This window comes from Canis aureus, chromosome 34 (assembly GCF_053574225.1).
Source record: "Canis aureus isolate CA01 chromosome 34, VMU_Caureus_v.1.0, whole genome shotgun sequence".
NCBI classification, from domain to species: domain Eukaryota; kingdom Metazoa; phylum Chordata; class Mammalia; order Carnivora; family Canidae; genus Canis; species Canis aureus.
Genome location: NC_135644.1, coordinates 15,733,946 through 15,754,450, shown reverse-complemented (window position 1 = coordinate 15,754,450; position 20,505 = coordinate 15,733,946). Strand labels below are relative to the sequence as shown.

The following is a 20,505-nucleotide window of genomic DNA, read 5'->3' as shown; positions in this document are numbered from 1 at the left end:
ATCTTCTATTTCCATTTTTCTGTCGATGAACAAGTACATCCATAATTTGGCTATTGTAAACAATGCTGCAATAAACGTAGGAGTGCAGGCATTCCTTTGAATTAGTTTTTGTATTTGGTGGGGAAATAAATACCCAGTAGTGCAATTGCTGGATCATAGAGTAGTTATATTTTTAACTTTTTGAGGAGCCTCCAAACTGTTTTCCACAGTGGCTATACCAGTTTGCATTCACACCAACAGTGCAAGAAGGTTCCTTTTAGTCCACATCCTCTCCAGCACTTGCAATTTCTTGTGTTTTTGATTTTAGACATTTTGACAGGTGTGAGGTTTTAATTTCCCTGATGAGTGATGTTGAGCATCTTTTCATGTATTTGTTGGCCATCTAGATGGAAGTTGAGTTGTAAAGTTCTTTATATATTTTGGATACTAACCCTTTATTGGATATGTCATTTGCAGGTATTTTCTCTCATTCCATAGGTTGCCTTTTAGTTTTGTTGATTATTTACTTTGCTGTGCAGAAGCTTTTTATTTTGATGGTAGTCTCACTAGTTTATTTTTTATTTCATTTCCCTTGCATCAAGAGACATATCTAGAAAAGAGTTACTATGCCCAGTGTCAAAAAGGTTACTGCCTGCATTCTCTTCCAGAATTTTACAGTTTCAGACTTTACATTTAGGTCTTTAATCCATTTTGAATTTATTTTTGTGTATGGTGTAAGAAAGTGGTCCAGTTTCTTTCTTTTGAATGTGATTGTCCAGTTTTCTCAACACCATTTGTTGAAGAAACTGTACTTTTCCTGTTGGATATTCTTTCCTGTTTTGTCAAAGATTAATTGACCAGATAGTTATGGGTTCACTTCTGTGCTTCTGTTCCATTCTATTGATCTGTGTGTCTGTTTTTAAAACAGCACCATACTGTTTTGATCACTGTAGCTTTGCAATATATCTTGAAATCCAATATTGTGATGTTTCCACATTTTCTTTTTTAAGAATGCTTTGGCCATTCAAAGCCTTGTGGTTCCATACAAATTTTAGGATTGATTGTTCTAGTTCTGTGAAAAATGCTGTTGGTATTTTGGTAGGAATTGCATTAAATGTATAGATTGCTTTGGGTAATACAGACACTTTAACAATATTTGTTCTTCCAGTTCATGAGCATAGAATGTCTTTCCATTTCTTTGTGTCATCTTCAATTTCTTTCTTCAGCATTTGATAGTTTTCAGAGTATAGGTCTTTCACCTCTTTGGTTAGGTTTATTCCTAGGATTTTATTAATTTTGGTACAATTGTAAATGGAATTATTTTCTTAATTTCTCTTTCTGCTGCTTCATTAGTGATGTATAGAAATGCCCAGATTTCTGAACATTGATTTTGCATCCTGCACCAGTACTGAATTCATTTATCGGTTCTAGCAGTTTTTTTGCTGGAATATTTCAGGTTTTTTTTTTCTTTTTTTAAAGATTTTATTTATTTATTCATGAGAGACACACACAGAGAGAGAGAGAGAGAGAGAGAGAGAGGGAGAGGCAGAGACACAGGCAGAGGGAGAAGCAGGCTCCTTGTGTTGCAAGGAGCCCAACACAAGACTCCATCCTGGGACTCCAGGATCACGCCTGAGGGCCGAAGGCAGGTGCTAAACCGCTGAGCCACCCAGGGATCCCCTCTTCCAGGTTTTCTGTATGTCATATCATGTCATCCGCAAATAGTGAAAAGTTTTACTTCTTCCTTTCTGATTTTAATGCCTTTTATATCTTTGTTGTCTGATTGCTGTGGCTAGAATTTCCAGTACTATGTTGAATTAAAAGTGGTGAGAGTGGACAACCTTATCTTGTTCCTAACTTTAGGTGAAAAGCTCTTGGTTTTTCCCCATTGAGGATGATGTTAGCTGTGGGTTTTTCATATATAACCTTTACTATGTTGAGGTATATTCCCTCTCCACCTAATATGTTGAGGGTTTTTATCATGAATGGATGTTGTACTTTGTCAAATTATGGTACACTCTTTATGCACTAATTATGACATGAACCAAGTCATTAGCTTCTTGATCCCTGATTCGCTCACCTGTAAAATGAGTATAAAAAAATGTAACCAATTCACATGGCTGTTGGAAATATTATGAGATAACCATTTATCCATTCTTTGGCCAGTGCCTGATAACATACATGCATTCAGTAAGCATTAATTATTTTTTGTTATTGGGCTTTTTTTCTTATTTCAGCAGTGACAGCTTATGGAACATTATCACATTATCATTCACTGCCAGTCTCAGGTCCTTGGAGCAAATGACATCATATCTGATAAATTGCTGCAACGAAGTTGAGGCAGTTAGACTTTTAAGAAAAACTTATACCATTTTTTAAAGGCAGATTGGAGTTTGTTTTAAATAAGTGTTGCTCAGATTAGATTGGTTCCTAAGGCAGGTTATAGAAACCAATAGGCCTCCATCATGCTCCTTGGGAGAAGAATGCCATTGTTAAGATAACATCTGGGAAATACTGTGTATTGTTTACAGCTCGTGAGGTTTCATTGTAGATGGTATTAAGCTAAAGGTTCTGGAAAGCCTCTTGGGAAAGAAACCTGCTTTAATCAAGTATTTGCTTAATCAGGTATTTTCTAATCTATTTGTCTTTGGACATTACCCATCTCACCTCCACTTTTATAAAACCAAGTAATACATATAAACATTATATTGAGCTGCCTTAGATTCTTCCAAAGGTGTGAATGGAGACTCAAATTGATGACCTGACCCTTAGTGGAAAGTTGGAAGATATCTGCCCCTGGCTTTTGGATCCTACAAAGCCATGCAAATGAGCAGAGTTCTTAAGAGATTTCATTTCTATATTGGGGCAGGTAGGGCAGAAATTAGAGAGCCCATCATAATGTGACAGCTAAACTCTCTTCCTTAGATTGTCTCCAAACCTTACCAGGACTCCTGGAGGACCTCAGAGTCCATCTCTCCTTTAGGTGTTCCAGAACCATTGGGACTTGCCTAGGCTGACAGGAATGAGTTCCTTAGCTTGATGCACAAAAACCAAAGGGTATAAAAGATGTCAAGTTTCAGAGGAAGACAGAGGATTTGAAGTCAGGCTAACAGGCGTCAGTGTCTTCCCTCTGCCAGGTAGTCACCTGATCCCTGGCCACATCCCTCTCCCTCTCTCAACAGTTTCTTTATCTAGATAATAGGGACAATCAAACCACTTAGATCAAAATTTCAAACGGCTGTGAAATTCTCATTAGATATATAAAAACATTTGAAAAAATATGAAGTATTATATAAAAGCTCATTAATTTACTGTTAACATCAAGGGTATTATTGCTAATCTGCAAGGCACATACTTGAAGGTTCATGAGTCATTCTTTTATTCATTCGACTTGTCAAATATTTATTGAGCCCTTTACAACATACCAGCCCCTAGGGTTAGGTGCTGATATAGAGTATAGAATTAAGCAAATCCGATCCCTGCCTTCTTGGAACTTGCATTCCATAGTGGGAGACATAAGATAAATGTATCCATTTATGGATACATGTATCCATTTCCATGTATAAATGTACATGGAAATATATGTATCATTATAGTCCCCTCTCCCAGGGTATTGATGTGATATTTTTTAAAGGGAGATATTTCTTATACCTATATATAGATGCATTTTGAAGATATTATCTGTGAACTGTTCACAGAAAAATCAGAAAATGAATTTATCAGTTTAAATAAATGATAAGATTTTTTTCACATAGAACTAGAAGAGACCTTAGTAATAGTTTATCTCAATTCCTTCATTTTGCAGATGAACCCTCAATACTACAGAAATTTCCCCATTTGGTATGTGTGTGTGGGTGAGAGAGAGAGAGAGAGAGAGAGAGAGAGGGTGTGTGAGAGAAAGAAAGACACCAAGGATCTTGAAGCAGGAGTTAGAACCCAGATTTCTCTTCCCCTAGTCAGTGCTTTATTTTATTTTATTTTATTTTATTTTATTTTATTTTATTTTTTTGGGGGGTACAAACTGGACTTTATTTGAGCTAAGAAACACCTTTTTTCAAATATCTCCACACCCACTACAGCAGGCCCTTACTGTCTGGCCAGCCTGGCTAACATCCTCCTTCCCAGACAGAGCATCCGGGCGGGCCCTGACAGTGAAGAGGGGAGCCCCAGCTGAGCCCTAAACCTGCCCAGAGTGGGTCCTGGTCAGGCCTCCTCATCCACGTAGGGCCCGAGGGCCTCTGGCTTTTAGTCTCTTGTGAAATAGTGTTGTGCCTTAGTCAGTGCTTTCTATTCTGCTGGGGTCCATCTAAAAAAGACCAGCTCATATTTTAACAGTGAGTAATAATTATTACACTTTTATAAAATGAGTTTCAATTACTAGAAATTGGGGACACAGCACAATCGATTTTTCCCATCTCTGCTCCATGAAACATTAATATTTTAATAGATGTTAGTAGGTTATCACTTTTTAAGTTGCTTGGTCAAATTAGTTTAAGAAACACTGCACCCACTCCGCACCCCCCACTTTAGGAATCTGGAAATGAATATTTTGATTATAAAAGATCATTCCTGCAGTATGGAAGCCTCTTAACTATGTAAAACTCCGCATTTTCCATACTTATTTGACTACAGAATCTATTTTGAATTATCTAACCATTAATATGATTACGATGTGCTGGTTGGGAAGTACCACCTTAGTGTCAGTTTTGTTGGCTTCTTAAGTAAAGTTTGTGAATGCCTAATAGTAAACCAGATTATACTACACAGCTTTAAAAAGGGCAGCTTCTATGGTCTTAGGACCTCAGGCTGTGAATAAAGCAACAGCACTTAGTAGGATGTATTTTCTTAAGTTGACCATGTCCTTTTAATCAAGGACTGGAATGGGAAACAATGGAAATTCAGTAACAGTGTGTTCTGATACATCTTTGGAGAGAAAAAATCTTCAAGTTCTTAAACATTATTTCAGGCCTTTTAAAATTTATTATTTTTATTTTTAGGCATCCACAAGCCCAAGGTTCTCCAAAAGGGTGTGATGTCTCCGTAGGACATCCAAATAAGGTAGCTGGACATCTTCTGGAATGACTGTGTATCTTTATTTCAGACTTGTCCAAGTCGATGACTGTGAAGCTTGTCTGTGACTGCTTGGTCAGGTCATCCAAACATGAAACTGTTAGTGATATTTTGAAGTCTTTGAGACAAAAGCCCAGCTTGCTAAAGAACTTTGGTTCAGCAGAGAGACAGGGAGGTACAGTGAAGAGAGAATCAAAAGCCTGGAAATTTGCTGCTGAGAATAAATGCTAGCTGCTCCCCGAGGTGATTTGTCTGTGCACTCCACTCTCTACAGATGTTAGAGCCTCTTTTTGAGTAAGGACCCGAGGTTCTTTGGTAGCACTTTGATATCCTGCTCGAATTCAATATGTGAAATGGAGGCGTCTCTCTGTGACTTGGAGCCCACAGCAGGCTTTGAAGTCTGATCCAATTTTTGCTGCCTACTATTTGATGTTGAAAGGATGAAATGAAGAAAATGTACAGTTTTTGCCAGTAACTCTGCTGAGCATATGTAAGATTAAAAAAACAAAATCCTTTGGATGATGTACTTAGAAATGTTAAGTAGATTAATACCTTCCTATAGGTTTTCTTTTTTCTTTCTTAGGGATAAAAATTAAGCATAGGAGAAAATCAGCACATAGCTGTTTTTTTATATTCTGGACTATAATTAATTTAAGAGGGGGCTAGGTTGACTTGTTCAGAGGAAGAAATTAATGAATTAAGCAAAAGGTCCTGAGACTTTGCTACTAATTGCCCTAGGGAGAGGACCTCCACTCAATTCTAATGCAAGACGGGGGCAACTCACAACATGACCCCAGTATACTTACCTTCTTCTCCATATCATCAAGGTTAAAGGTCCCTTAGTTAAATGTAAGCTATGTCCTTAAGGCTGCTTCATCAGAAGATAAAAGTATGTTTCTCCTATTGGGTCTTTCTGAAGCACTCCGTTTCTGGGACTGATCTGCTGTCTTCTTGGACATGCCATGCTGCCCCAGGTCTCCCAGGACCAAGTCCCTCGAGGGGAGCCCCTGCAACACCTGGTAAGAACATTTTGAATTGCATGCTACTTCTACTTTTTGCATGCTTGTGTATTTTTTGATGAGTTGTTTAGGCAAAACTGTCCAGAAGGTAGGACTCATATAGTAATATGATCTAGTGTTAGCAAAAAGTTCAGATTTGTGCAACCATAAAGGTTGGAAGCAAAATTTGTGTTAAAGGAGCCATTTACTGCCTTCTCATCCCACTCAACTTTACTTCTCTGAGGGAAGAGAATAAATATCAAAGGCCATTATTTCCCTTTAGCTGTTAAAACCTCAAATTAGGGACCTGCTTCACAATATCATTTCGTGAAAGGAAAGATAAACAATTGACCCAGCTTTCAGTAGAACAGATCATTTTGGGTCAAAATCTAGTAGTTGGTAAGGAATATGGATTTAGAGAGCAGTTGTGCTCTTTTGGCAACACTACCATTCTTTCAGCAGGAATACACACATCTTGCCATACACTCCTTTGGGAAATAGCTTTTTATGTCCCCTTTCTAAATTCTTTTCCATAGAACATTGTGAAAGTTAGTTTGGGGGTTTATGTGTGACTATAATCAACATTCTAGAAGACAAAATAGAAGCATGATCATAAGAAATATATATGAACCAGAGGATACTAAGAGTAGTGTGGACCATTCCAAAGAAAGAATGCATTTCAACTTAAAACATGGACATTACACTTAATGTCAACTTCACCTATTTTTCTGAAATATGCAGTAGATATAGCCTTTCCTGTTGCACTTATTTTTTCCCTCCAGTCTAGATGGTTTTCTCTTTGGTCTGCCACCATACCATCACTATTACTTTTCCTTTCACTCTTGTAAATAGCATCCTAAGTAGTCTTCCTGCTTCCATTCTTTTCCTCCTCCAACTTATCTTCTGCAGATACCTGAGGAGTTTTTCTAAAGCATACTCTGATCTTAACATTCCCTTCTTCCATACTCCTCCATGGCTCCCCATTGCTTCAGCATCAGCTGTAAACTTCTTGATGTGACATTCAAGGCTATCTCTCTTATGGTCATAATTTTCCTTTCTAGCTGTATCTTCCACTGATCTCTCTTTCTCATTCTGTGCTTTAGAATATCCAGACTGTTCTATATTCTCCAAGTATGTCTAGTATGTCTTTTCTCTCCTCTGTGACTTCGCTCACATGGTGCCCTCTGCCCCATCTATCCTTCTTCCCTGTCCATTTTCAGTCCTCTCCATTCTCTTTTTGTTTTAGAGAGCATGAGCATAGTGGGGGGGGGGGGGGGGCGGGGTCAGGGGCCTACGGGGAAAGGGACAGAGAGAGAGAATCTTAAGCAGGCTCCATGCCCAGCACAGAACCTGATGCAGAACTCAATCTCAGGATCGTGAGATCATGACTGGAGCTGAAATCGAGAGTCAGATGCTTAACCCACTGAGCCACCCATTCTTGATTCCCCGTGGTTCCCTCTTCTGTGCCCTTTGACTTCTCTTGTAGTACTTACCATATCCTGCCTTACATTACATTTTCATTTACCTACTAGATTGTAAACTCTCTGGGCTTACATCTTTTCATTTCTGTATTCTTTCTCCCAGCCTAGCCTACATCCTCTAACTGAATTCTTGAGCATACCAAGTCATGAAGAAATATAATGAAATATAATGGAAGCAAGAATGTAATGAAGCTCTTGAATGAGTCAGTGAAAAGTTTTATTTATTTATTTTTTTAAAGATTTTATTTATCTATGAGAGACACACACACAGAGAGGCAGAGACATGGGCAGAGAGAGAAGCAGGCTCCCTGTAGGGAGCCCAATGCGGGACTCAATCCCATGACCCTGGGATGAGGGTCCTGAGCCGAAGGCAGACGCTCAACTGCTGAGCCACCCAGGCATCCCTAGAAAAAAGTTTTAAATGTGTTTGTAATAATCCTGGAATAAAATGTCTCTTAGTCACCCCCAAAAAAGGTATAGAACACCAGTGGAACAAGCTAAAATGATCCAAGCTGTTTTATTTTTTTATTTTTTTTCTAGTTGTTTTATTTTGTTGCTGTTGCTTTGAGTGGCATTGAAGGATAGGTTTAGGCAAGACAATGCATTATGTAAATCAAATTCTCCTTGACCTTAGAAAGCAGCAAAGAGAGATTGAAAAACAAAAGCTTTCCAGTTTTATGTCTTCAAGGTTATCAGCTGCCGAAACAAGAGTATATTCTGTGAGACATATTTTAACAAGTTATACCTTTGTGTTTAATTTTTTTGCCTTGAATTAGCCATTATTTCAACCTATATTTCTGTGAAAAAAAGAGAATATTGTGATCTTTTCGGTGTAAAAAAAAAAAAACCCACTAACATCCAACAAGTTTGCTTTGTAACTTGCAATGGATGCTAATAACTTCACTGTTGTATGAAGTGGTCTGGTGGGGTGGGGGATGAAGGGAAGCAGGGAATAAATCTAAAGTTAGGCCAGCTCTGTTCAGGGCAGGCATGCAAAGAAGTATACAGATGTGGGGCTTGTACAAAGGCTGTCTTCAGCCCGTTAGTCAGGGAGTCTCAGAAGTGTCCTTAATTGGTACATTTGAGCCTGACTCATTTTCGCATAGGAGAGGAAAGCACAGTACACTCAGGAAGTGCATAGTACGAATCACTTTGTGACTAATCCAAGTAGTGAAATTATTTAATTAGACTGATAGGCATAAATGGACCTGATTTTCCTGTTTAAAAATGTGTTCTTTAGACCTTTGTCCTTTTACTTATTTCATCTATTTACTCAACAATTATTAATAGTTACTAAGTGCCAGGAACTGTCCTGTTCTCACACTTCTCATGCTGTTTTAAAAGATCAGTTTTAGCTTGATTGTTTTCATTTCCAATTTGCACAGTCAGATATTTTTGTGAATACAATAAAAATGAATATAACTGATCCTTCAACAATGCAAGGGTTAGGAGTGCTGACCTTTGCACAGTCAAAATCCATATCTAACTTTTGATTCATCAAAAACTTAACTACTCATGTTGATCTGAAACCTTACTGATAACATAAGTAGTTGATTAACACATATAATGTATGTTGTATGAATTATATACTATATTCTTACAGTAATACCTAATTTTTTCCTGTTGATCTGAAACCTTACTGATAACATAAGCAGTTGATTAACACATATAACGTATGTTGTATGAATTATATACTATATTCTTACAATAATACCTAACTTTTTCTTAATTTTTTCAGTATTTCTAAACTGTGCAGTTCATCTGTTTTTTCAAATTGTCACAAATCTTATAAAAATTTCCAATATATTAATTGGAGGAAAAAAAACATGTATAAGTGGACCTACCCAGTTTGAATCCATGTTTTCAAAGGTCACCTACTAGATACATAACCACATATTTGGATGTTGTGTCAATACCAAATTGATCTAAACTTTTCTTAATTTCTTTCTCTAAATTAAATTACTCTTTCTTTACTAATCTTGTTGGGACAAGTAGCAAGTCAGACCACACACCACACACCACACACATCACTAACCCTGTTCTAGACATATGTGATCTATCAGGGCACAACAGTACAAAATTCCTGTCCTTGACGATGCTATGTTCCAGCAGAGGGAGATGACAATAAATAATAAGCATAGTACAAAAGTCAATTGTATAGGATGTTAGAAGAGTCAAGTGTTATGAGGAAGGAAATACTGTAAGTGAGATTAGAGGTGGCCAAAGTAGGGAAGATGGGTTTGGGGGATGGTTGCACTTTTAAATGGGGTGGTTAGTGTCAGCTTCATTGAGAAGGCTTGAAAGTGGTGACCTAATTAGCCATGCAGTATTTGGGAGAAGAGTATTCTAGGCAAAGGGAATACCTATGGCAAAGGCCCTAAGAGGAGAGCCTGCATGGAATAGGTGAGAAGGAGAAAGAACCCCAGGTGATGGGAGCTAGGAGAGCAAGAATGGTAGAAGTTGAGGAGCCAGATGATGCAAGTCAGTACTTCTTTTTTTTTTTTTTTTAACTTTTACTTATTAAGTAATCTCTACCTTCAGCTGGGGGGCTTGAACTCACAACCCCATGAATCAAGAGTTCTATGCTCGGGGCACCTGGGTGGCTCAGTTGAATGTCAGACTCTTGATTTTAGCTCAGGTCTTGATCTCAGGGTCTTGAGTTCAAGCCCCACAGTGGGGCTTGGGTGGGGGTGGGGCCTACTTAAAAGAAATTTTTAAAAATTAAAAAAAAAGAGTCACATGCTCTACTGACTGAGCCAGCCAGGTGCCCCGTCAGTACTTAAAATGAAGACTCTGATTCAATAGGTCTGGGTGGCACTAAAGATTCTGCAACACCGATGAGCTTCCAGGTGGTGCCAGTATTGTTGCTCTGAGGCCCACAATAGTAAGAGTATAAACTTAGTGTGTGAAGTTGGCTGAGCATTTTTAGCTTAAGAGTGATATGAACTAAGTTGTATTTTAAAATGATTACTCCAGCCCCTGGGTTGAGGATAGACTACAGACCTCATCAGTGAATGAAATATTCTGGCTAAGTGTCATTTTCCAGGTAGTTGAAATTTTCTAAAACCTATGACTCCCTTTCATACTAAATATAATGAACATAATTCTTTAGTGTCTCAGGACGTGATCACTAACAACAATTATCACACCGGGCTATAATGCAGAGTCCTGGACACCATTGTGAAATGGGACCACCTACCCTTTCTTGTGGTAACTCACCTAAGTGAAGCAGTTCTTCCCTTGGTTATCTTCTCATCTACAAGTAGTATAAATTATTCATATTTCTTTTTTTTTAATTTTTGAAGTAAGCTCTACACCTAGGGTAGGGCTTGAACTCATGACCTCAAATGAAGAGCTGCGTGCTATACCAACTGAGCCAGCCACATGCCCCCATATTTCTCTTTGAAGGTCAGAAAGTCATTGCGCTTGCTACATTGCATTTTAACTACATTGGCTCTTAAAAATGGAGCATGGCACATTTGTAGGGAGCTGAGGAGCAAGTGGAATTGCACTGGACTCCCAAAGGAAGCCCAATGGCATTGCACTGTGTTGGACGGTGATAGAGCCCTCAGAGTGTCTAATGTCAGGTTTAGTGATCTGATTTCAGATCTTTCGTGGGCTGTCCGCCCCATACTTCTACCCAGTCTAATGCCATCTCCCTCATTTTTCTTTATCTTTCTTGTTGCTCATTACTGTTATTGATATTGGCATTAGTTCAGCTAGCAGAAAGCAAACTTGGGCTCTATTTTATCCTTGAAACTCTTGACCAAACGTCTCCGTTTTCCTGGAACTGAAGGGTTTTCCAAGATGTGGGGTTTTGCCTGCTAATGCTAGGACAGTCCCAAGCAAATGGGGACAAGTTGGTTACCATATTACAATATCAGAAGTTGAACTTGCTTTGGGGAGGAACTGTTTTTTTCTTTGAAACCACTGTTTCAGGCAAGACAAAGCCTTAGATCCATGTGATAGAATTGCCTCCCACTGCCTGCCTGTGTTTGGAAGGGGTTACAAGCAGTTTGCCATACCGCAAGCACTGTGACCATAAAGGGCTGGGGTGTCATCACCCATTTGACAGAAAGAGTGTGTTCCTAGAACAGAGTCTCAAAGGCAACATAATCTCTCTTGAGAAAGACATGTAAACCAAACCCTATACAGAGGGAAGGCTACTAGGCCTCCCTTACCCGCATCCGATGCCCTTATGGAATGCCACACACAAGACTTTGAGACCTCTCATATATGTGTAGTCTGTGGTACTCTGAATCCCTCCTCTTTTGGGCTCCCATTGGCCTGAGATAGCTTTTCTTCTTGCCCGGGTGCCACAGAATTCACTGTAAACCCTCATCAAGGAGACTGGTAAAGCCTGTCTCAGGACTTTTCTTGGTGAGATAGTAGAGGAATTACAGGCATGGAATTCTTATTCTGTTAGCATGGGAAGTGAAAAAAATACCTCCTTGTTAAAAGACCTTTTTTGATGAGTAGTGTTCAAACTTCAGTGTGCATCAGAATCACTGGACCCATTCCACAGCCTGATTTGGGGTAGAGGAGAGGGGGATTTTGCATTTTTATCAAGTTCCCGGGTGACACCACACAGCTGATCTGGGGGCTACCCTTTGAGAACCACTGCTCTAGATGTCCCCTATCTCTATGATATTACATTGAATCAGAGAAAGTGAACTGTACATGTACAAGGCTTTCTATTCATTCAAAAAACAGTCATTGGGCACCTACTGCACATCAACCACAGGCCAGGAAGTAAAATAAAACACTTAGAGAGTAATGTATTTCTAATATCTTGGTTTTTGCAGCTGTTGTTTCCTAAACCAGGTTTGGGAAATACTTTAGTGTCCTTATTTATTTCCAGTGGTCTCATTAAATTCTCAGGAAGTTGTCAAGAACAAAGTTATATTTACTTGTAACTTTGCTATAGAGGAGGCAGAGGGGAGTGTTCCAGGTTTTTTATAATGTCTCAATTTCTAAAATTATTAGGAATTATTGCTTTTAAAAGATATTCTACTTTGCAAACTCTGCCAGCCTTTGCCAGCTTCCCTTAAGGCAAAATTGCTCTAAACTCCACCACATCTGAATATTTGCACAAATCTCTAATATGTATGTCATCACTATAATCTTTGTGTTCTGGTTTTTTGCAAAAGAATTTAGGCAAGGCCAGCATGAGGATTGCATGGTTTGAGGCTTGTGGGCATAAGGGTAGAGGATGGAAGGAGAAGGAAGAGAGGAGATTATAGCTCTCCTAATCCCAAACCTCAATTCTAATTTAGCTCAATTTATAGTAATCATATGCCTTTCTTGTTTTTACCAGATCTGGATTTAGGGCTCATTTGCTTTTATTCTGCTTTTTTTGTGATTTTGGAGAATTCAAATGGAGTGCTGGCTGGCAGTCATGGCAACTGAGGCTTCTGTCCAAAATTATTACTTTCAGGAGGAACTTTGTAGGTTAACTACCACGAGGAGAACATCCATTTTGGTACCTCCATTTTCCCTGAAATTTGGGGTTCTGGATGATAAGGAGACATAGGTCAGCACCATATCTACTTCATCAGCCAGTTGAGGCAGTGAGATTCTGACCCTGCCAGAGGAGTTGAGGCCAGAGGGGAAGTGGCCACAGCCTGGGAGGTCAATTGTCAGCTACCATTCCCAAGGCTGCATGGCTCAGGGAAGGCCTTGTGACAGTCTGTTCTCATTCCTGCAACTCATTAATGCACATTATGAAGTTGCATAGTTTGGGGCCATTATTTCTGCTTAGATTGTGACTGCAAACATATCTGAAGAAAGTTCAGCAGGAACTTTTCCGGTGCTTTCCTGAGTGTGTCAGGTCAGGATGCACTTTTTGCCGATGCCAAGTGAGGTTCTGGCGCTGACCCAGGACATCAGGCGTGCAGCTGCCAAACAACACAAGGCGCGGGATGTGGGAGGCGAGTTAGGGTACTTGGCTTCCAGAATGGGATGCTGACGGCATGGCTGTAAAACGTGCTGAGAGGAATTTTATTTTTAAATTCTTTTCTTATTTGATGTATTTGAAACAGCACATACTCTATAGACTACCCTGTTAACCTTGACTGCCTAGTTTATTTTATTTTAAAGGATTCTTCTAACTTTACAATTAAACATAGAGTTATATAGTCATGGGAGTAAGGAGTGGAGTGGCTTTTCTTCTTTTTACTTTTGTTTATTTTCCAAGATTAGAAATGATACTTTTGTGTGTGTGTAATTAGTAGATTTTTTTTTTTTTAGTAGTAGTTTTGGGTTTTCAGAAAATTGAACAAAATGCAGGAATTCTCATATAGCCCTTTACTTCTTACCCTCCTGCAAGCTTTGCCCATTATTAACACCTTGCATTATTGTGGAGCAGTTGTTACAATGACAAGCCACTATTGATACATTTTTCACTAAAGTCCACAATTCACATTAGGGCTTACTCTTTGTGTTCTACAGTCTGAGTTTTGACAAATGGGCTGACATGTATCCACCACTACAGTATCATGCAGAGTAGTTTCACTTGCCTAAAAATTCCTTATGGGCTCCAACCTATTTATTCCTCCCTCCCTCCCCATAAGCTTGTGACAACTACTCTTTGGGGGGTGAGAGTTGCTATTTTTCGTTTGTTTTTGTTCTTTTACCGTTTACAAGTTTTCCCTTTTCCAGAATGGAAATATACTTGGAATTATACAGTAAATAGCTTCTTCAAATTGCCTTCTTTCAGTTAGCCATGTGCATTCGAACTCTCCTGTGTCTTTGCATGGCTTGATAGTCCATTTTTTTTTAATCCTGAAAATACTCTGTTGTGTGGGTGTGCCAGTTTGTTTATCCATCCACTTCTTAAAGGACATCTTGATTGCTTCCAAGTTTTGGCAATTATGAATAAAGCTGCTATAAACATTTTTATTCAGGTTTTTGTGTGAGTGTAAATTTTCAACTCTTTTGGGTAAATACCAAAGAGTGGGATTGCTACGTCATATGGTGAGAGGAGCTGCCCTACTGTCTTCCAGAATAGCTGTACCATTTTGCATTCCCACCAGCAGCTAATAAGAGTCCCAATTGCTCCACATCCTCACCAGCATTTGGTGTTATCAGTAGTTCTATATTTTAGCCATTTTAATAGGTGTATAGTAATATCTCCTTGTTGTTTTAATTTGTATTTCCCTGATAACATGTGATATGAAGCAATTTGTCATATGCTTATTTGCCACCTGTATGTCTTCTTTGATGAAGTATCTATTTAGATCTTTTTCCCATTTTTAAATTGTTATTTGTCTTCTTATTGTTAAGTTTTAAGAATTCTCTGTATATTCTGAATACCAGTCCTTTGTCAGTTATGTTTTACAGATGCTTCTCTCAGTCTGTGGCATGTCTTTTCATTTTTTAAAGTGTCTTTAGTAGAACAGTAATTAATTTTTATGTGTATATAATCAGGGAGAAAAATGTTTTCGAATCAGCCTAACTCCCATCTTGGCTTAGCACCCATTCCCCATCCAAAAAAGTAAAAGCAGTCTGAGAGGAACAAGGTAATCTGTTATGTAGAAGTTGAACATACGAGAACATGACACAAGTGTGTTCCCTAAGTTAAATGTAATCAATTTTAAGTGCTGTAGGGAGGCAAGACAGACGTAGTCCAAAAGTAAGAAAAAAAAATCTTGGTTATATGACTATATGCAGAACCATACTAAGATTTTTCTCTAGTTTTCATTTTTCTGTGAGTTTCCTATTTCGTTTTACTTCTTAAGTAATTAGAATTCCTAAAATGACCAGGTAAACTCCAGTTGTCAGCTTCTAGTAAAAACTATTTAGCAGAAGAAAAATTAAAAATTGTTGGCTTAAAATTAGAGAGGACTGGCAGAGAGTGAAATGCATCCTTATTACTCATTCATTTAGATATTCTCAGCAGTGTTTTATTGAGTACCTACTAAGTGGCAGGCGCTATGTTGGGTGCTGGTGTACAAAAAGGCAGCAGGATCCAGGCTTGTGTTTGTGAAGTTTACATTCCAAGAGGGAAATAGACAAGGAACTCCAAAATCAAGTCTCCTTTCACTGAGACGTTACTAAGAGTGAGCGCTGGATCTGAGCCACAGCAAAGATCCTGGGCCTTGGAAGAGTAGAGAAGGGTCATACAGGCTTAAACCAAAGCTGAGAACTGAAAGGGGGGATCAAGAATTGGCCAGGCAAAGAGGGGAGAAGGGTGTCTCCAACCTTCTGACTGTCCCCTCTCCACTAGGAAAAGCACACGTAGGAGATATAGGAGATCTTGGTTGTTCTTGTTTTTATAATTTTTAAAATTCTGAAATATGCATACAGAAAAAAAATTTAAAACAGAGATGGGCAGTGTAAGAATTATTATAAACGAATCCCACACATAATCACAACTGAGATTGCAAAGAGAACTTGTCCACACCTCAGAAATGTTCTGCACACCCTTTCCTGATTATGACTCTCTTTTTCTTCCAAAGTATGCATCCTAAATATCATAGTTCCATTTTTGCCTATTTTTAAACTTTGCATAACTAGAATCATACAGCATGTATTCTTTGATTTCTAGCTTCTTCTTCTTTTTTCTTCCTATCATTATATTTTTTAAAGATTAACTTATTTATTTTCATTGCTATAGAGTATCCTTTATGTATCCAGTCTTCTGTCACTAGGCATCTGGGTTACTTCCAGTTTGGAGCTCTTACAAAAAAGAAATGTCCATGGTTAATGGTCTTGGCAGTATGACACAACATGCTTTGGAGTCAGCCTTAAATGGATATCCCAACACTGCCTCTCTAACAGTTTTGTGACTTTGGGCAAGTTACTTAACTTCTCTGTGCCTCTTTCTTCTCATCTGTAAAATAGGAATAATAAAAATACCTATAACATTGGATATGCATGTAAAGTGCTTAACACAACACTTGGCATATAGTAAGCATTCAACAGAGGTTTGTCCTGCATGGGGTTCTGTTTCTTACTCATGGGAACATTTCATTTTTGGGAGGGTAAGTTATCTACCAAGTTTATATGGCCTGATTTCTCTGGATCTAGAATTCTAGAAGCCTTTGAGATGCATCTCCTCCACCATCTTATTTTACAGATGAGGAAACTGAGCCCCAGTTGGTTAATACAGAGCTGGGATCTTGGGAGAAATCAAGGAAATGGTGCCTCTGGACCACTCCTATGGCCCAAAGTATTCTTGATAATAATTATTTCTTTAGACAGCCACTTTAGCTTCTTACATGTATTTTCCTCTTTGCTCTACAAGAGAACAGGGGAAAAAAGAAAGCTCAATGGATTGAACAGTTAGCTCTGTGTATAGCAGTAGACTGTGAAGTCTGTTACATTATGTCCAAGCTATTTGATTGTGTATTGGTCAGAGTTTATGATTTCTATCCTGGTTAGGTTCAAGCAGGCAAGCAGGCAAAATAAGGAACATGGAACCATGCCTTGGGGATTATTGGCATTAAGTATAGGTGCTTTGTTGAGCTTGGAATGCTGTCAAATTCACATTAAAATTACTTGTTATCTTTTTAAAGGAATAGATGCATTTTCTTATTAAACTGTGAAGATGAAGTTGGGGTAATGATAGGAAGGAGAAATTCAAGATAAAAACTGACATTAAATGAGTCCACAATTTACTTCCAAGCAAGAACAATTCACAGTGACTTTCTGTTGCCTTGCTTCAAGTCTGCATTCTATCTTAACCCTGAGCGTTGCCCATCACCCCCGCCCCTCCCCCGGCCCAGACCTTTCTAGTCGCATATTTTACCTGTCTTTCCAGGACTTTGCTGGTTAACCCCTTTATTAGCCTAAACTTCCTTGGTCACTGACCCACATTCCGAAGAATTTGTGCACATGTATGTGCACAATGTGTGTGTGTATGTGTGTGTGTGTTTATATGTTTGTGAGCTCTGGCAGCTTTGAAGGAACTTGAGGTCAGGACTTGTCCTTCAAAAATAAGGCTCCAGGGATCCCTGGGTGGCGCAGTGGTTTAGCGCCTGCCTTTGGCCCAGGGCGCGATCCTGGAGACCCGGGATCGAATCCCACATCAGGCTCCCGGTGCATGGAGCCTGCTTCTCCCTCTGCCTGTGTCTCTGCCTCTCTCTCTCTCTCTGTGTGTGACTATCATAAATAAATAAAAATTAAAAAAAAAATAAGGCTCCAGATCATCAATTTAATGCATGAGAATAGAGCCTGGCACAAGGTAAGCACTTAATAAACATTTAGCTGCTGTTGCTGCTGTGATTTCTTACCCCTCAAATGAGAATCCCTTCTGAAAGTACCATTTTCTTTTTTTCTTTTTCTTTTTTTTTTTTTTTTTGGAGCAGCCCAGGTGGCTCAGCGGTTTAGCACCGCCTTCAGCCCAGGGCCTTTTTCTCTTTTTTTTTTTTTTTTAATTTTTTTTTATTTATTTATGATAGTCACACAGAGAGATAGAGAGAGACAAAGAGAGGCAGAGATACAGGCAGAGAGAGAAGCAGGCTCCATGCACTGGGAGCCCGACGTGGGATCCGATCCCGGGTCTCCAGGATCACGCCCTGGGCCAAAGGCAGGCGCTAAACCGCTGCGCCACCCAGGGATCCCGTGAAAGTACCATTTTCCAAGTTAACAGCTCCTCCTTTCATTTCAAATTGTCAAGACTTATGGACTATGCTAGGATTTCTGTAAACTGCTCTTGGTTTTTCCTTGATGTCACCACAAGTCTCAAGAGTTTATCACTTTGAACTTTTACTGCATTTAAGAAGAGTAGGACTAATTTGTTGGTATTTTCTAGGTCTGGCAATTTGTGTAATGGGAGGAGTTCTGTTTCCTTAATCCACCTAAATAGTATAAGGACTATACCCCTCCCACCAACTCAGATCTCCATTTCCTTTCTTCACTATCCAAAAGGGTCTGTTCAGTTGCTTAGCAGTGAGCAATTAGAACAGCCAGTCTACCTAGACATTAGGCTGGGTTTGTCTGACATATACATGAAGACTCAGTGTTCCCAAAGGGACTCTTCGTTTTTAAAGAAAGAAATTAATGATATCCCTTTTCATTAAATTGGTGCCAGGTATTTTTTTCTAAGCAGCCTATTTAAAAGAACAAATTCAAACAGGTCCAAGAAACAAATGTAAGAGCTCTACAAAGCTCTTAAGGGATGAGTTTACATACTATCCTAATTTCAAAGGATAAGTTTTTATGCCCAGACACAATAGCTGGGCTCTCCCAGTGGGCACACACCAACTTTAAATGTCAAACTCTACATTTGTGCAGAAATCAGATAAGTGCAAAGAACTCTAGGCTTGTTCTGTTCTTAACTGATTTGTCCTCCAAAGGACAGTTCATATGCTAACTCATTACACAAGGTCTTGAATGTTTGGGGTGTGGGTGGGGGACAGAACATCCAACGATCCACTTCAAATCTCCAAGGATCAGATTACAAAGTGTCTATTCCATTTGTCATTCACTGCTATATTTATATTTAGGGTAGTTCAGCCCACAGCATCACACTTGTACCCTGCCTTCTGATTTTCAATTTGAGTTGCCATTTGGGGACCAGAGTTCTTCGCATCTCTTATGGGCTGGCCATTCTTTGTTCTACACTGCATTCTTAATCACTGTTTCTGTTTAACACTGTGGGAAGGCACTGGGAAAAAGTACATCCCATTGTCTCTCCTCTTGGGGAGTTAGCGGAGATGCTCCCTTTAACCTACCACTCTGAGCAAATCAACCCAAATAAGCATAGGGGACACCTGTAAATAACTGCTGAGTGATTAAAGGACAGAACACACCCTGTATAAAGGCTTTGTTTACATTATCTGTAACTTGCAAATTATAAACATTGACCTTAGAGGGATTATCTTCAGTACTCCTGACAAATGTCATCCAGGATGATTTCATACATTCTTTTGCAGACCTTTTTACATTGTGAGCTTCTTGGAGAAGCTAATGGAATCCATGCATTCTGACCCTAGAAATATGTTGCATATGACATCAAGGACTCTGAACACCTTCATGTTCCCATCAGTGTCTTCATCCCAGGTTAAGAATCTCTATACTAGGGATCCCTGGGTGGCGCAGCGGTTTGGCACCTGCCTTTGGCCCAGGGCGCGATCCTGGAGACCCGGGATCAAGTCCCACGTCCGGCTCCCGGTGCATGGAGCCGGCTTCTCCCTCTGCCTGTGTCTCTGCCTCTCTCTCTATGTCTCTTATGAATAAATAAAAATCTTAAAAAAAAAAAAAAAGAATCTCTATACTAGTGAGAGGAATTGGCTAATTTTGAAGACTATCAATTTCATGATTAGAGAGCTTAATAGAAGGGTTTCTTTTTTCTTACTTCCCAATAACTGAACAAAAAAAATGGCTACTTCTTTTAACATATGGTAGTTCTTCAAATATTAGTAGGTTGCTATAGCTTTTTCTCAGACTTCTCTTTGAGTTCTTTGGCTCTGTAATTCATCAAATGACCCTTAAAAGCTCTGACTGCATCAGGTAAGTTTTGTGCCAGGATCTAAGGCCTGGGGACTAGACTAGAAATGTACATGCCATCTAAAAAAGTATAGAGCTGTGGCTTCTCAAAAATGCCAAGGGAGGTTACTATAGTCTTTTCCTTCTTCATTAATAAAGAAAAAAAATTGATCCCTTTTTTTTTTTTTTAATTATTTATTTATGATAGTCACACAGAGAGAGAGAGAGAGGCAGAGACAGAGGCAGAGGGAGAAGCAGGCTCCATGCACCGGGAGCTACTAATTTTAATAAGAGCAATAGTGGTCCCCCAAATCTCATACTGTGTTTTGTAGATTTAAAATTGTCTTTCGTTTTTCTTTCATTTAAAGCTATATTGTAACTATGTTCTTCAGAGAAGAACCAGGACATGGTGGGGGGGACACAAAACTCTTTAGACCCCCAAATAACAACAACAAGCCTGACTGAACAACTAGAGATAAGGTATTTGGATTTGGTTTTAAGCAGTAAATTAGCCCTTACAGAAAAATGAGTAGGTTGGACCAAGT

General features: G+C 39.0%; 1 protein-coding gene across 1 annotated transcript in view; it reads left to right on the top strand.

Moving 5' to 3' along the window:
• MYO3B (myosin IIIB) overlaps positions 1–20,505 on the top strand; it is a 404,571-nt gene that overhangs the window by 308,644 nt on the left and 75,422 nt on the right. Inside the window, exons 32-33 of the mRNA XM_077883392.1 lie at positions 4,977–5,037; positions 5,969–6,068. Of these exons, the coding sequence (XP_077739518.1) occupies positions 4,977–5,037; positions 5,969–6,068 (161 nt within the window). The remainder of the gene's footprint in view (positions 1–4,976; positions 5,038–5,968; positions 6,069–20,505) is intronic.